The following is a 17760-nucleotide window of genomic DNA, read 5'->3' as shown; positions in this document are numbered from 1 at the left end:
CTGAGTATGGAAATACCCTATATATGGATTTAAAGTGTTGCAGGCGAACTACAATGCTCAGAAGAGAAGGAGCGCCATTGAGCTCATGGCGAGAGAATTTGTTTGGAATGGAAGTCAGGGGCCATGTGCATTTACAAAGCCCCCCGTGTTGTCAGAACAGTGGATCCCCCCCACATATGACCCTATTTTGGAAACTACACCCTTCACAGAATTTAATAAGGGGTGCAGTGAGCATTTACACCCCACTGGCATTTGACAGATCTTTGGAACAGTGGGCTGTGCAAATGAAAAATTAAATTTTTCATTTTCATGGACCACTGTTCCAAAAATCTGTCATACACCTGTGAGGTGTAAATGCTCACTACACCTCTTATTACAATACGTGAGGGGTGTAGTTTCCAAAATGGGGTAACATCTGGGTATTTATTGTTTTTCGTTTATGTCAGAACCGCTGTAAAATCAGCCCCCCCTGTGCAAATCACCAATTTAGACCTCAAATGTACATGGCACGCTCTCACTTCTGAGCCATGTTGTGCGCCCGCAGAGCACTTAACGCCCACATATGGGGTACTTCTGTACAACAAATTTTGGGGGTCTTTTTTTCCTTTTACCGCTTGTGAAAATTAAAAGTATGGGGAAACACCAGCATGTTAGTGTAAAAAAAAAATGTTTTTTACACTAACATACTGGTGTAGACCCCAACTTTTCCTTTTCGTAAGGGGTAAAAGGAGAAAAATCCCCCCAAAATTTGTAACGCAATTTCTCCCGAGTACGTGGCCCTAAACTCTTTCCTTGAAATACCACAGGGCTCCGAAGTGAGAGAGCGCCACGGCAGTGTTTCCCAAACAGGGTGTCTCCAGCTGTTGCAAAACTCCCAGCATGCCTTGACAGTCAGTAGCTGTCGGCAATACTGTGAGTTGTAGTTTTTCAACAGCTGGAGGCTCCGTTTTGGAAACACTGCCGTTCAATAAGTTTTTTTTTTTTTTTTATTGGAGTGGGGGGGGGGGGGGGGGGACAAGGGGTATGTGTATATGTAGTGTTTTACCCTTTATTATGTGTAAGTGTAGTGTTTTTAGGATACATTCACACGGGCGCAGGTTTACAATGAGTTTCTCGCTGGGAGTTTGAGCTGCTGCGGAAAATTTGCCGCATCTCAAACTTGCAGCAGAACTCGCTATAAACCCACCCGTGTGAATGTACCCTGTACATTCACATGGGGGGGGGGGGGCAAACCTCCAGCTGTTGCAAAACTACAACTCCCAGCATGCACTGACAGACCATACATGCTGGGAGTTGTAGTTATGCAACAGATGGAGGCACATTGGTTGCAAAACACAGAGTTTGTTACTTAACTTAACTGCAAAACTAGAACTCCCAGCATGTATAGTCTCTCAGTGCATGCTTGGAGTTGTATTTTAGCAACAGCTGGAGGCACGCTGAGTTAGCTAACAAACTCAGGTTCACAACCAATGTGTGTCCAGCTGTTGCAAAACAGCAACAATCAGCATGCATTGACAGCCGAAGGGCATGCTGGGAGTTGTAGTTTTGCAACAGCTGGAGGCATATTGCTACAACTCCCAGCATGCCCTTTGGTAGTCTCTGCATGCTGGGAGTTGTAGTTTTGCAACAGGTGGCTGCACACTTTTTCATAGAAAAAAAGTGCCTCCAGCTGTTGCAAAACTATAACCCCAAGCATGCACAGACTACCAAAGGGAATGCTGGGAGTTGTATTTGGGACTCCAGCTGTTGCAAAACTACAACTCCCAGCATGCCCTTTGCCTGTGCATGCTGCGGTTTGTTGCTAAGCAACAGCAGGAAGTGATCAGGCCTCACCTCCTGCTGTATCCTTCTGCTGGGCCGCCACCGTTGCTGCCGCCGATCCTGCTGCTCCTGTCGCCGCCACCGATCCCGAGGGGACCCCCGCCGGACCAAGGCAAGGTAGGAGACCCCCGCCGACGACGATCTCCGCCATCTTCTTGCCACCTGTGGCACCTCACTGCTGCTGGGTAAGGGTGAATTTCACCCTTTTTCCGGGTCCCCGGTCCGGTCCCCGCGGCGAGTGGCGGGGACCAGAATTCCCACGGGCGTATCCATACGCCCTCAGTCCTTAAGGGGTTAAAAGGGTACTGTGGAAAACTTTTTTTTTTTTTTAAATCAACTGGTGCCAGAAAGTTAAACAGATTTGTAAATTACTTCTATTAAAAAATCTTAATCCTTCCAGTACTTTTTAGGGGCTATATACTACAGAGGAAATTCTTATCTTTTTAGATATCTCTGATGTCATGACCACAGTGCTCTCGGCTGACCTCTGCTGTCCATTTTAGGAACTGTCCAGAGCAGGAGAAAATCCCCATAGCAAACATATGCTGCTCTGGACAGTTCCTAAAATGGACAGCAGAGGTCAGCAGAGAGCACTGTGGTCATGACATGAGAGAAATCTAAAAACATAAGCATTTCCTCTGTAGTATATAGCCCCTAAAAAAGTACTGGAAGGATAAAGATTTTTTAATAGAAGTAATTTACAAATCTGTTTAACTTTCTGGCACCAGTTGATTTAAAAAAAAAAAAAAGTTTTTCACGGGAGTACCCCTTTAACCTCTTCCGGCAAATGGACGTGTATACACGTCCAATACATTTTCTATCACCATGTCCGTTGGCATGGTGATAGAAACGTCATCGCAGCTGTTCTGAACAGCTGACCGATGACACTATGCAGCTGGGGACCAATCAGAATGGTCCCCTGCTGCTGATCGTTGTCCACTCAGTAAGTGACTGACCAAGGTCAAGGACTTGGTCAGTCCGGGGTTCGAGGCGGTACTGGGCTGATCTGGTCTCTGGTGACCCGATCGCCCGGAAAATAGGGATGATCGGGGCTGTCAGAGACAGCCCCGATCATCCTGAGGGATAGGAGCGAGGTGGCAGCGGTGCCACCTCGCTCCTCTCCCCTGTCATTGGTTGGCATTTGGGGGCGGGGGGTAAAAGTTGAAATCCCCGCTCTGCCCGCACCTGGATGTCGGGGCAGAGCGGGGGGAAGATGGCGGCGGGTACCGGGACGGGCGATCGCGGGAGGCAGCGGCGGGAATGGCAATCGCATGAGGCAGCGGCATGACCGGCGATCGTGGGAGGCAGCAGTGGGACCGGCGGAGGCAGCGGCGGGACCGGCGGAGGCAGCAGTAAAGGTAAGTGACCTTCACTGCTGCCTTCCAGAAGTTGCAAAACTACAACTCCCAGCAAGCCCAGACAGTCCATGCATGCTGGGAGTTGTAGTTCTGTAACATCTGGCCCTTCAGATGTTGCAGAACTACATCTCCAAGCATGCCTGGACAGTCTGGGCATGCTGGGAGTTGTAGTTTTGCAACAGCTGAAGGCACACTGGTTGGGAAACACTGAGTTAAGTAACAAACTCTGTGTTTTGCAACCAGTGTACCTCCAGCTGTTGCAAAACTACAACTCTATATAGCCAAAAACAAAGAGACCCACAATACAAATATTATTTCAAAAAGTATAACAATCTTTATTAGACAATAAAAAACAGACAATTTAAAAATTATTAAAAGGCAGAGGATGACCTTACGCAGGAGACAACAAGTGCCAGTGGACCTGGTATGGGCGATGTAGGTATTCAGTCAAGAGCATACATAATGTAAGACTGGCACGGCTGCACACTTATAATATCGTAAAATTAGATATAATATCTAACATACATTGGTATAACATAGGGAGCAGCAATGCGATATAACAAACATGAATAGGGACCCAAGATGGGTGATACCTAAAGAGACTACCTGTCATATACCCAAAGGCCAGGAACACCAAGCACCAACACCCCAACGCACGTTTCGCGTATGGGCTTCGTCAGGGGGCGTGTGTTCCCACGCCCCCTGACGAAGCCCATACGCGAAACGTGCGTTGGGGTGTTGGTGCTTGGTGTTCCTGGCCTTTGGGTATATGACAGGTAGTCTTTTTAGGTATCACCCATCTTGGGTCCCTATTCATGTTTGTTATATCGCATTGCTGCTCCCTATGTTATACCAATGTATGTTAGATATTATATCTATTTTTACGATATTATAAGTGTGCAGCCGTGCCAGTCTTACATTATGTATGCTCTTGACTGAATACCTACATCGCCCATACCAGGTCCACTGGCACTTGTTGTCTCCTGCGTAAGGTCATCCTCTGCCTTTTAATAATTTTTAAATTGTCTGTTTTTTATTGTCTAATAAAGATTGTTATACTTTTTGAAATAATATTAGTATTGTGGGTCTCTTTGTTTTTGGCTATATATCGGTACCCCCGGGACCTACATACGGCGCTTATTGTTTGCCGTATTCTTATTTGGCTAAATTAAAACTACAACTCCCAGAATGCACGGACATGTCCTTCAGTTGTCACTGCATGCTGAGAGTTGCAGTTTTTGCAACAGCTGAAGGCACACTTGTTGCGAAACACTGAGAGTTTGTTACCTAACTCAGTGTTTCGCAACCAGTGTGCCTCCGGCTGTGACAAACTACAACTCCCAGTATGCACTGATAGATCATACATGCTGGGAGTTGTAGTTTTGCAACAGCTGGAGGTCCCCCGTCCCCCCTGCCCCCCCCCCCCCCCTGCCCCATGTGAATGTGCAGGGTACATTCACACGGTTGGGTTTACAGAGAGTTTCAAATTTGAGATGCAGCAAATTTTCCGCCGCAGCTCAAACTCCCGGCAGGAAACTCGCTGTGAACCCGCCCGTGTGAAAGTATCCTAAAAACACTACACTACACTTACACAAAATAAAAAGTAAAACACTACATATACACATACCCCTACACAGTCCCTCCCCGCCCCCCAAATAAAAATAAAAATGTCCCGTATGACAGTGTTTCAATAACAGAGCCTTCAGCTGTTGCAAAAAAAACTCCCAGTATTGCCGGTATTTTGGTATTGGAGGCAAGTCTAATTCTTGCATCCGGGTCCTTCCCTATGCAAATCCCTAATTTAGGCCTCAAATGCACATGGCGCTCTCACACTTCAGAGCCCTGTTGTATTGCAAGGCAACTGTTTAGGGCTACATATCAGGTATTTCTGTACTCTGGAGAAATTGCCTAACAAATTTTGGGGGGCATTTTCTCCTATTACCCCTTGTAAAAATGTTACATTTTGGGGAAAACCAGCATTTTAGTGAAAAAAAAAATAATATTATTTACACATCCAACTTTAACGAAAAGTCGTCAAAAACCTGTGGGGTGTTAAGGCTCACTGTACCCCTTGTTACGTTCCTTGAGGGAAACTTCAAAACTGAACTGGTCCTTGAAAAATTCCGATTTTGAAAATTTTGTGAAAATTGGAAAATTGCTGCTGAACTTTGAAGCCCTCTGATGTCTTCCAAAAGTAAAAGCATGTCAACTCTATGATGCAAACATAACGTAGACATATTGTATATGTGAATCAATAAATAATTTATTTGTATGTATATTTTCCTTACAAGCAGAAAGCTTCAAAGTTAGAAAAATGCAACATTTTCAAATTTTTCATGAAATTTTTGCATTTTTCACCAAGAAATAATGCAAGTATCGACGAAAATTTACCACTATGTTAAAATAGAATATGTCACGAAAAAACTATCTCGGAATCAAATACATAAGTAAAAGCATCCCAGAGTTATTAATGCTTAAAGTGACAGTGGTCAGATGTGCAAAAAAACGCTCTGGTCCTTAAAGGGGTACTCCAGAGCTCCCTTTCTGGTGCCAGAAAATTAAACATATTTGTAAATTACTTCTATTAAAAAATCTTAATCCTTCCAGTACTTATTAGCTGCTGAATGCTACAGAGGAAATTCCTTTCATTTTGGAACACTGATGACATCACGAGCACAGTGCTCTCTGCTGACATCTCTGTCCATTTTAGCAACCGTGCATAGCAGATGTGTGCTAAGGGCAGCATGGTGGCTTAGTGCTTAGCACTGCTGCCTTGCAGTCCTGGGGCCTTGGGTTCAAATCCCACTAAGGACAACAATAAATAAATAAAGACTTATTATTATAATAACGTCAGCAGAGAGCACTGTGCTCGTGATGTCATCAGAGAGCATTCCAAAAAGAAAAGAATTTCCTCTGTAGTATTCAGCAGCTAATAAGAACAGGAAGGATTAAGATCCACAGGATAGGGGATAAGTGTTTGATCGCGGGGGGGTCCGACCGCTGGGACCCCCTGTGATCTCCTGTACGGGGCCGCGGCTGTCCCGTGCAGGGGGCGTGCCGGCCGCAGCATCACGTTGCAGCCGGCAGGCCTCCTCCATACATCTCTATGGGAGAGGCGGGGAGGCAGCGTTCGTGCCTCCCCGCCTCCCCCATAGAACTGTATGGGGATGAGACGGGGCGTCACCATCGACCTCTAGGTCGACGCTACGTGCCTTAGCGCTCACCATGAGCGCTAATGGCGGTGCCCCATTAGGGAGATCGCAGGGGGTCCCAGCGGTCGGACCCTCCGCAATCAAACACATATCCCCTATCCTGTAGATAGGGGATAAGTGTCATACCGCTGCAGTTGTCCTTTAACTTTCCGGAGCCAGTTGATTTAAAAGAAAAAAGGTTTTCACCGAAGTACCCCTTTAAGGTGAAAATGGCCTGTGTCCTTAAGGGGTTAAGGTCAAAATGGGCTTGGTCCTTAAGGGGTTAATAAAGACTATGACTAGTACTGATAACTTTACTTTTGATGATACTTGACTATGCATAATAATTGACTATACAATACACGACATTTTGACTATGCAGGTAATATTCTATACATGACTAGACTTAATACTTGATGAGATATTTTCGGATTGGATTGCCCGAGGCTTTCTGCCCAATGCCTTGGCTACTGGGGTCCCTTGGCATTTAAATACTTCTCCCCAGAACACTGTATTAGTTTTTATGCTAGACATTCTGTAGATAACATTTGACATTTCTGTTACCTTATGCTTGACTACGTGCATTATTGAGTATCAGGAGTACCTTCTGGCCAGGAAAGCATCCTGTGCACGAACACAAGAACATATGATATTAGACATTTGTGACATATGAAATTGGTGTGGACTGTGTAGTTTTGAGTGTTACAGCCCTACTGTATGTGACTTTTATGTGTACATGATTTGTACGTGTACATTATGTGTACTTTATGTGTATATTATGGGGGAGATTTATCAAAACCTATGCAAAGGAGTTACTCAGTTGCCCATAGCAACCAATCAGAACACTTCTTTCATTTTGCAGAGGCCTTGTTAAAAAAGGAAAAAAAGCGAGCTGATTGGTTGCTATGGGCAACTGGGCAAATTTTCCTCTGGACAGGTTTTGATAAATCTCCCCTTATGTGTAGTACACTACATTGCTGTATACTGTATAAGATGCTGGTGGTGGGGTGACATGTTGTTTTTCCTGAGTGGCTCTGGACAAACCCCTGTAGGAATACAACCAGACATCCGAGAAAGACTGTATACTGTGACTTTTGGTGTACAATAAGTTATATACATTTTATTACACCTTAGCAAATATGATACCATAAATATTTCAGTGTGCCTCCGTAACCTTTTTAATGGAACAAAATATATTACTACGGGTATTTACATTATCGTCCATCTACTGCTCAGTAGTCCATGTACATTAAAAGAGTTCATTGCTAGGAGTAAGTCAGGGTCCCCTCCTGACTTGCTTGTCTATGTAAGGCTAATATTGGATCTCCTCCACCAAGGAGTCTCTCGGTCGAAGCCACATACAAAAAAGGGACCTATGGATGGAGGGTAATTTCTTTAAGCCACTATTAACAATTGATCACTGCGTGATCACTAGTACCCTGTTTTTACCATCCACTAAATTGTCATGATAAAACATAACTTTTATTAAATTAAGCCTATCATTAAAATATTAAAATATCTATATGTATTGATTATCAAAGCATGTAGCTACATGCCACTACTGTTCAATATGTATTGTTGCGGCTGCAGTCCGCTACACATATGTCCATATTGAGGAGGTCTCACTGTGGCTTATTAAAAATATATACACATCCCCCCCCCCCCCCCAGACGTTTTACCACCAACAGGTGGCTTTCTCAAGGGCTAAGAGCAAATGGCGTGTGCAGGAACCAGGCTGGGGGTTTTATAACCTCCCCTCAGTGATGTCATCAAACAGGATATCACTGCACTAGCTGCCCTCATTGGTGATTCATTGATTGATGTTATTATTGGCCAATTAAACTTTTCATGACAAGTTTGTCAGGCACAATACTTGAACGTTGCTATAACTTGAAACAACAAAGGTGTGCTGGTGCACGGCAGTCAATTAGTCTGGCGACCAAGTCTGGTTAAAGTTTGTCTGTACACAAAGTTATTTGTACACAGACAACTTTCTTTCCCAGTCTTGATTGGGGTCTACATGGGTATTCCATGAAAGATGGGACAAACGTGAATTGGTGATAGTCGGACTGACAGTGATCACCTGCCCTGCAACTGCTGGAGTAGGCTGAGGCACTTTTGTAGGTACCAGCTGATTAGGCCACACCTCCTCAATGGCAGGAGCAGGCCTGGGTAATCATTTGGTGCCTGATGATCAGGCCAAACCTCCTCGCCCCTAGGAGTAGGCCTGGGCACTTCTGTACAGGATCTTTGACGTAGGTACTTTGGATCCATCGCTGGTGGATCTGAAAACTCCTCTTGGACAACTGCTCCCTTGACACTTGGAGGAAGAAGACCAAAGGGATCTGCGCCCCAATATTCAGAGGGAAAATAGGCAAAAGGAATCTGGGTAGGATTCTTGGGCCTGGTGACAGCTGCTGCCCATTCCCCTTGCAGGTTTTGCATCGGGGTATATTCCACAATCTCCCCGCTCCTGAGAGAATGCATTTATGAGGGGAGTCTCTCTGTACTGTTCTCCTGTTTACTAGGAGGATGCCCCCCGTGATGACAGTACATGAGGGTGCCAAATCCCTGTACACGATCAAATTTCACTACGGTGGCCTATCGGCGCTCCAGGGAGGGCTCACCCTCTCGGGGGTGCTCTAATTTGCGGATGTACAGGGCCTCTAGTTGTTTAGTGTCCTGTTGTTGCTGCTGCCTCACTTCAAGTGGCAGCTTTTTAGGCCCATATCTTTGCAGCCTTTGGGCCCTCAGTTCCTCCACATTGGCAGCCACCTCTGCATCTCTTTAGGCCCTTTCGGACTGGGCCGGAGGAACTGAGGGAAGGGGCTACCCGGCCAAGGGAAGTAGATGCTCTGGCATGTATTGGATCAATTCTGGCTTGTCGCCGAACAGCCACTAAGGGAGCGGTGGTGCCTGGGGCATGCTGGGGGTTGTTGGGTCTTGGGCTCTGGACTGGTGGTAGATGAAGGGGTAGAGAAAGTAGCCTCAGCCTTAGTACTCACATCAGACTTCTCCGTCAGTATCTCGGCCCAGGAACTCCAACTGCGATGATGAGGGGACAGCCTCACCGGCGGCTGTGCTTTTGATGACTCCAATGTACACTCTGCCAGGATTGCGGCCCACTCTCCATTGTCCTCGGGCAGAGGTACTTTCAGTCAGGCGTTGTCGGTACCGATGGACAATCGGTGTAAGCGTTCCGACAGCTCTTGAAACCTCTTCGCCACGGCCGCGGCAATCAGTCGATCCTCCGGCTCCATCTTTGGACTCCCGGCACACGTGGATCGCTGTGACTCTGCCATCTTACTTCTCCTTGCCAGTGCTTCCAGTAGTCTGAAGAGGTCAGGCTCCGCATCACTTCTTATACTGGTCTCCGACAAGATGGTCGCCAGCCGGAAGGACGTCATCAGCGGGCCTGGGACCGGAAGTGACTCAGCGGTTCACCCTCTTTGTCTGCCCCTCTGGCAACAAGGGGCGGACCTTTCAAGTTCCAGTTCGGATAGGATACCGCAACATGATCTGCACGCCCGAGGGTGGGACACTGGCTCTGGCGGGAACTCTTCACATGCTTCTCGACCATCATATTAACCCTTGCAGGTACAACAGACATTTTGGCGTGCAACATGGCCTCCGGCCTGACTTTGCACATAGTTGGTTTAACTCTTGCAGACTACTTCACATTAACCCCTTAAGGACAATGGACGTACTCCTACGCCCCCCGTTTCCGAGCCCTTAAGGACCGAGGACGTAGGAGTACGTCCTGTCCTTTCCCGGCCCCCCGCCGCTAGCCGGAGGGGAGCCGGTGCCCGGTGCCTGCTGAAATCGTTCAGCAGGCATCGCGGCATATCACCCAGAAGGGGTCATTATGCCCCCCCATGTCGGTGATGGCCGCAGATCGCTGGACAATTCAGTCCAGCGATCTGCGGCGATTCCGGGTCAATCGGGTCTCCAGTGACCCGGAATTACTGGCTGATCGGGGCCGTCAGAGATGGCCCCGAACAGCCAGAGCCTGCAGGGGTGAGGTGGCACTGGTGCCACTTCACGATCGCCCTGATTCGTCGGCCGGATTACCGGCTAACCAATCAGGGCGCCTGCTGCGGGTGTCACTCCCGCACCCGCTCCGCCCCTCTTCCGGAGGACATGAGCGGGTGCGGGACGTGCACCCCTGGTGCTGGAGACCCCGATCCCCGGCGTTAATGTTGGGATCGGGGCCCCAGGAGCGACGGCGGCGGCGGCGGCGGGACTGACCTGTGCGGCGATCAAGCAGCAGCAGGAGGTGAGTGACAGCCTCCTGCTGTTGCTTAGCAACAGCTCCCAGCATGCAAAAAGGGCATGCTGGGAGCTGTAGTTATGCAACAGGAGGAGGCAGACCACCACAACTCCCAGCATGCACTTATGGGCATGCTGGGACTTATGGTTTTGCAACAGCTGGAGGCACATTCTTTCTATGGAAAAGTTTACCTTCAGCTGTTGTGTAACTACAACTCCCAGCTTGCACAAACAGCTTAAGTGCATGCTGAGAGTTGTAGTGGTGCATCTGCTGGTTGCATAACTACAACTCCCAGCATACCCGTTGGCTGTCGGTGACTGCTGAGAGTTGTAGTTTTGCAACAGCTGAAGGCACACTGAGTTAAGTAGCAAACCAGTGTGTCTCCAGCTGTTGCATAACTACAATCCCCAGCATCCCCAGCCAAAGTAGTATGCCTCCCGCTGTTGCATAACTACAACACCCAGCATGCCCTTCCGCTGTCCGTACATGCTGGGGGTTGTAGCTTTTGCAACAGCTGAAGGCACACTCGTTGCAAAACACTGAGTTTGTTGCCAAACTCTGTGTTTCACAACCTGTGTGTCTTCAGCTGTTGCAAAACTACAACTCCCAGCATGCACTGATAGACCGTACATGCTGGGAGTTGTAGTTTTGCAAAAGCTGGATGTCCCCCCCCCCCCCAATGTGAATGTACAGGGTACACTCATATGGGCGGAGGATTACAGTAAGTATCCGGCTGCAAGTTTGAGCTGCAGCAAATTTTCTGCTGCAGCTCAAGCTGCCAGCGAGAAACTACTGTGAACCCCCGCCCAGGCGACTGCACCCTAAAAACACTACACTACACTAACACAAAATAAAATAAAAAGTAAAAAAACACTACATATACACATACCCCTACAATAAAAATGAAAAACGCCTGGTACGCCACCGTTTCCAAAACGGAGCCTCCAGCTGTTGCAAAACTACAACTCCCAGCATGCACTTATAGACCCTACATGCTGGGAGTTGTAGTTTTGCAACAGCTGGATGTTCCCCCCCCCCCCAATGTGAACGTACAGGGTACACTCACATGGGCGGAGGATTACAGTAAGTATCCGGCTGCAAGTTTGAGCTGAGGCAAATTTCCTGCCGCTGCTCAAACTGCCAGCGAGAAACTACTGTGAACCCCCCGCCCGTGCGACTGTACCGTAAAAACACTACACTACACTAACACAAAATAAAATAAAAAGTAAAAAACACTACATATACACATACCCCTACACAGCCCCCCTCCCCTCCCCAATAAAAATAAAAAACGTCTGGTACGCCACTGTTTCCAAAACGGAGCCTCCAGCTGTTGCAAAACAACTACTCCCAGTATTACCAGACAGCCACTGACTGTCCAGGCATGCTGGGACTTTTACAACAGCTGGAGGTACCCTATTTGGGAATCACTGGCGTAGAATACCCCTATGTCCACCCCTATGCAAGTCCCTAATTCAGGCCTCAAATGCGCATGGCGCTCTCACTTTGGAGCCCTGTCGTATTTCAAGGCAACAGTTTAGGGTCACATATGGGGTATCGCCGTACTCGGGAGAAATTGTGTTACAAATTATGGGGGGTATTTTCTGCTATTACCCTTTTTAAAAATCTAAAATTTTTGGGAAACCAACATTTTAGGTAAATTTTTTTTTTTTTTTACATATGCAAAAGTTGTGAATCACCTGTGGGGTATTAAGGTTCACATTACCCCTTGTTACGTTCCCCGAGGGATCTAGTTTCCAAAATGGTATGCCATGTGGTTTTTTTTTTTGCTTTCCTGGCACCATAGGGGCTTCCTAAATGCGGCATGCCCCCAGAGCAAAATTTGCTTTCAAAAAGCCAAATGTGACTCCTTCTCTTCTGAGACCTGTAGTGCGCCAGCAGAGCACTTCTCACCCCCATATGGGGTGTTTTCTGAATCGGGAGAAATTGAGCTTCAAATTTTGGGGGGTATTTTCTGCTATTACCCTTTTAAAAAATGTAAAAATTTTGGGAAAACAAGCATTTTAGGTAAAAAATTATGTTTTTTTTTACATATGCAAAAGTCGTGAAACACCTGTGGGGTATTAAGGTTCACATTACCCCTTGTTACGTTCCACGAGGGGTCTAGTTTCCAAAATGGTATGCCATGTGTTTTTTTTTTTGCTGTTCTGGCACCATAGGGGCTTCCTAAATGCGGCATGCCCCCAGAGCAAAATTTGCTTTCAAAAAGCCAAATGTGACTCCTTCTCTTCTGAGACCTGTAGTGCGCCAGCAGAGCACTTCTCACCCCCATATGGGGTGTTTTCTGAATCGGGAGAAATTGGGCTTCAAATTTTGTGGGGTATTTTCTGCTATTACCCTTTTTAAAAATGTAAAAATTTTGGGAAACCAAGCATTTTAGGTAAAAAAAAAAAAAAATTTAACATATGCAAAAGTCGTGAAACACCTGTAGGGTATTAAGGTTCACTTTACCCCTTTTTACGTTCCCCGAGGGGTCTGGTTTCCAAAATGGTATGCCATGTGGTTTTTTTTTGCGGTTCTGGCACCATAGGGGCTTCCTTAATGCGGCATGCCCCCAGAGCAAAATTTGCTTTCAAAAAGCCAAATGTGACTCCTTCTCTTCTGAGACCTGTAGTGCGCCAGCAGAGCACTTTTCACCCCCATATGGGGTGTTTTCTGAATCGGGAGAAATTGGGCTTCAAATTTTGTGGGGTATTTTCTGCTATTATCCTTTTTAAAAATGTAAAATTTTTGGGAAACCAAGCATTTTAGGTAAAACATTTTTTTTTTTTTACATATGCAAAAGTCGTGAATCACCTGTGGGGTATTAAGGTTCACTTTACCCCTTGTTACGTTCCCTGAGGGGTCTCGTTTCCAAAATGGTATGCCATGTGGTTTTTTTTTGCTGTCCTGGCACCATAGGGGCTTCCTAAAGGTGACATGCCCCCCAAAAACCATTTGACGCTCCTTCCCTTCTGAGCCCTCTACTGCGCCCGCCGAACAATTAACATAGACATATGAAGTATGTGCTTACTCGAGAGAAATTGGGTTTCAAATACAAATAAAAATTTTCTCCTTTTTACCCCTTGCAAAAATTCAAAAATTGGGTCTACAAGAACATGCGAGTGTAAAAAATGAAGATTGTGAATTTTCTCCTTCACTTTTCTGCTATTCCTGTGAAACACCTAAAGGGTTAATACACTTATTGAATGTCATTTTGAATACTTTGGGGAGTGTAGTTTTTATAATGGGGTCATTTATGGGGTATTTCTAATATGAAGACCCTTCAAATCCACTTCAAACCTGAACTGGTCCATGAAAAATAGCGAGTTTGAAAATTTTGTGAAAAATTTCCAAATTGCTGCTGAACTTTGAAGCCCTCTGGTGTCTTCCAAAAGTAAAAACTCATAAATTTTATGATGCAAACATAAAGTAGACATATTGTATATGTGAACCCAAAAATGTTTTATTTTGAATATCCATTTTCCTTACAAGCAGAGAGCTTCAAAGTTAGAAAAATGCAAAATTTTCATTTTTTTCATCAAATTTTGGGATTTTTCACCAAGAAAGCATGCAAGTTACCATAAAATTTTACCACTAAGTTAAAGTAGAATATGTCACGAAAAAACAATCTCGGAATCAGAATGATAACTAAAAGCATTCCAGAGTTATTAATGTTTAAAGTGACAGTGGTCAGAATTGCAAAAAACGCTCTGGTCCTTAAGGTGTAAAATGGCCTGGTCCTTAATGGGTTAAACGACACAGTTTTCTTCACCTCCCCCTTTACTCTAACAGCTCCACGGTAAAGACACATTTCAGTAACACAGTCCTGTACAATCTTCTGGTGCAAACTTTTTCGCAACTGCATGCGATTTACTTTGGACACAGTTCAGTCTGGGGGAGAGGACTTGCAGTATATTGCATACGGCACACACCCGTATCTTGATAACGGTGACTTGGTGGTTAGGGCACACACTCATATCCTGTTTGTGACGCGAAAATTGTGGTGAGCCATGGCGAATGGTGGGACTACGGGGTGTAGCGTTGTAGGTGGATGGGGCAGATGCTATTAACCCCAGGTTCAAGGTGTTATTAATGTTCGTGATGCCAGAGTGGTTTTTGGGTATCGGAAACCTCCCAAATGATATCTCCGCTATCCCAATGGCCAGACAGTGAAATGAGAGTCCACGACCAGGTTATGGTTTAACGGAGGCTTTCCAGTTTTTATAGTCTCTATAGCTTGGCCAGAATCCCAGAGAGGTGGCTAGGATCACAGAAGGACCTCGCAGCTTGCTGGGACCAATTATATTTGTAATAGACTTAGGCTTAATTGACTTTAGGCTTGACTGGACTGTAGGTAGCGACAGCAGACATAGACTTGACTTACTGGAAGTGACGGTAGATTTGAGGCCTTCCAGGTAGTTGGACACTAGCACAGAGACATCTGGTCTTGACTGTACCCCAGTAGAAAGTGAGAGAAAAGAAAAAAGAGCGAATTGTAAGGGCTGCCCCCTTATAAAGGGGGCTGAGCTAAAAGCCCATATGTCAAGCTGCGGGTCATGTGTTAAGCTGGTGACTCTCTAGGTAACATAAACATAACATGTGACATCTCAGAGGTCCTTTAGACAATTACATTAGTCCTCCAAAGGTCCATTACACTGTTTATACATTAGAATACTGACTATATACCTATTACAATAAATAACATTGTACTAACAGCAGGGGAGACACTGCAGAAGAGCCCCCAGGTGACTGAGGGACTCAACCTGACAGGGCCTATGTGTAGCACAGGACTATGTTCTGTACTGGGGCATTACACACACACACACACACACATATATAAATATCCTTTCTTTAGTTTGCCTTGGGCAGTAGAGAAGCATATATATATATATATATATATATATATATATATATATATATATACACACCTTTCTTTAGTTTGCTTTGAGCAGTAGAAAAGCTAGATTATCCCTTGGCCCATATCAACATGATGTACAGCCGACAATGATGAATAATAATCTGTTATTTACAAGTGTGGGCCAGCCCATCTAAAAGGACCCTCAGATTATGCATTGTGCAGTTCCCCAATTATTCCTATTAATTCAATTGTTATTGACAACAGAACACTACCATGCCCCTTGCCATAGGGTCACAACCCCAGCTGGTAACTCCAAGTTGTCCCTTTTTTCCAATATTTTAAAGAGCAAGTAAAGGAGAAGAAAAACATCAAAATGTAAAGCTCTAAAAAAAATCTTATTTACTAAAATATGCAAACAAGAAAAGCAGACTGAGACATGCTGCAGTAATATGTGTGCAGGTACATGACTTTATGTAAATAAACATGCATGAAATGCTTTAAAAAAAAAAAACTTTCTTACTGAGCAGTGAGGAATTTTTCTTCCCTTCCCTTCCATTTACCAACATATATAAAATTATTACCTGACCAGTAGATAACTTTTCAAGAGTCTTCCCTTTCAATGAGCCAGGGCCAGCACAACATTCTTCCTTCTTTGAAGCCTTTTTTGTTTCATCTTCAACACTCTCACTTCGTATTCTCCTTGTACCTGACGTGATGTCAATTCTGGAGCATTGTGCCCCTTCAGGAGGTATATAATGAAGTGGAGGGCCTTTGGCATAAGATTTACTCATGTTCAGTGGATGCGCATGTTTAACCTTAACTGTAACAGGAAATTCATTTTCTTCCACAAAGACACTTTTAGATAGCTTATGTTCCTCTTCTGCATCAGAGCTAGCATGGTGCTCTTGCAAAACTGTCTGAATGGATAGAAGATTGTCAAGGGTGGATTTGTTATGTATGTGGATAGAATCCCCTCTATTTTTTAGTGTTTGTAATTCATTTGTTCCTAAACTGCTACAATCGATATCTAGTTCTTCTGACTCCAAACTTGTATCTGTCACACAATCGCTTCCAACATTTTCTTGATAGAATTTCCCAGGCCTGTTTTGAATTTTCTGCTCTAGCAAGTGTGGGTGGGCCATCATTTCATCGATTTGTTCTACCATGTCAAAAAGGGTTCCAGACTGTGTCTCAATACAGGAAACATCACTGCTTGAAATGTAACTAGTAATATCTTTCCATGTATAAAATTGGTCTGAAATTTCATTTAATCTGTCTGAACAACAAAAGCAACAAAAAAAAGGAAGTAGTCATATTTTAATATCATAAGGCTATATCTGATAATTAGCTACAGAACACCTTCATCAACTTTATATGAAAAGTAGACTTTTCCTATATGATCATGGGTTCAATCACCCATTATGTTATTAAAGATGACCTGTTAACTATGAAGATGCTATCTAACCTATCAGAAGATATATATATATATATATATATATATATATATATATATATATATAAATATACATATATATATATATATCTTCATGGACAAAGATGTAGCTGATCTTGTAATTTAAAGTGACAAAAATACACCAGCGCTGCGTTGGGCTATTGTAGAGGAAGATAACTGTAATGCTTAAAAAAGTCCCTATAAAGATAATGAAAGCCATCCTCCAAAAGGAGCCTGGAGCACTTCCCTTTGGTATGACCACTGCGAACAGAATATTACATGCGGGAGGCGGTGTGATAGATCCTCACTACTTCCGAAAAAATCCAGGGTAGATGATACATTACTATACCTCCTTCTGTAGCAATCCGTGCTGTGATGGTCCTATGTAGCTTGCGGTGATCTCTTATATGAAGTACCGTTCCTGGTACACGGAGCTGGGAGAACTGCCCCGGCCCGCAAAAGGGAAGCACTCCGGGCTCCTTTTGGAGGATGGCTTTCATTATCTTGATAGTGACCTTTTTTAAGCATTACAGTTATCTTCCTCTACAATAGCCCTACACAGCGCTAGTTTATTTTATGTTAGCTTTATTTGCGCTAACCCTTTGGGGTTGTGTTGGTGGTTTTTAATAGGGTTCCACCATATTACACATAAGCTGCAGCGCAGGCAGTATCCATAGCGCCGGTGGTCACTTAATTCTTAGTGATCTTGTAATTTAGTCATTTTTATTTGACAGGTTACCTCTAAATTGCTTAAAGAGAACCTGTCACCAAATTTTACCCTATGTGACTAATGACAACACATAATA

General features: G+C 44.8%; 1 protein-coding gene across 22 annotated transcripts in view; it reads right to left on the bottom strand.

Annotated features, from left to right (window-relative positions):
• The window catches only part of TEX14 (testis expressed 14, intercellular bridge forming factor), a 536718-nt gene that overhangs the window by 200342 nt on the left and 318616 nt on the right, over positions 1-17760 (bottom strand). For all 22 annotated transcript variants that reach the window (XR_008888708.1, XM_056556863.1, XM_056556851.1 and 19 more), the window contains one exon: positions 16083-16777. Coding sequence is in view for 21 of the 22 variants with exons in the window: in XM_056556863.1 (XP_056412838.1) it covers positions 16083-16777 (695 nt within the window). In the remaining variant the exon portion in view is untranslated. The remainder of the gene's footprint in view (positions 1-16082; positions 16778-17760) is intronic.

Source organism: Hyla sarda, chromosome 2 (genome assembly GCF_029499605.1).
Source record: "Hyla sarda isolate aHylSar1 chromosome 2, aHylSar1.hap1, whole genome shotgun sequence".
Lineage (NCBI taxonomy): Eukaryota > Metazoa > Chordata > Amphibia > Anura > Hylidae > Hyla > Hyla sarda.
This window is presented reverse-complemented; position numbering and strand designations above follow the sequence as displayed.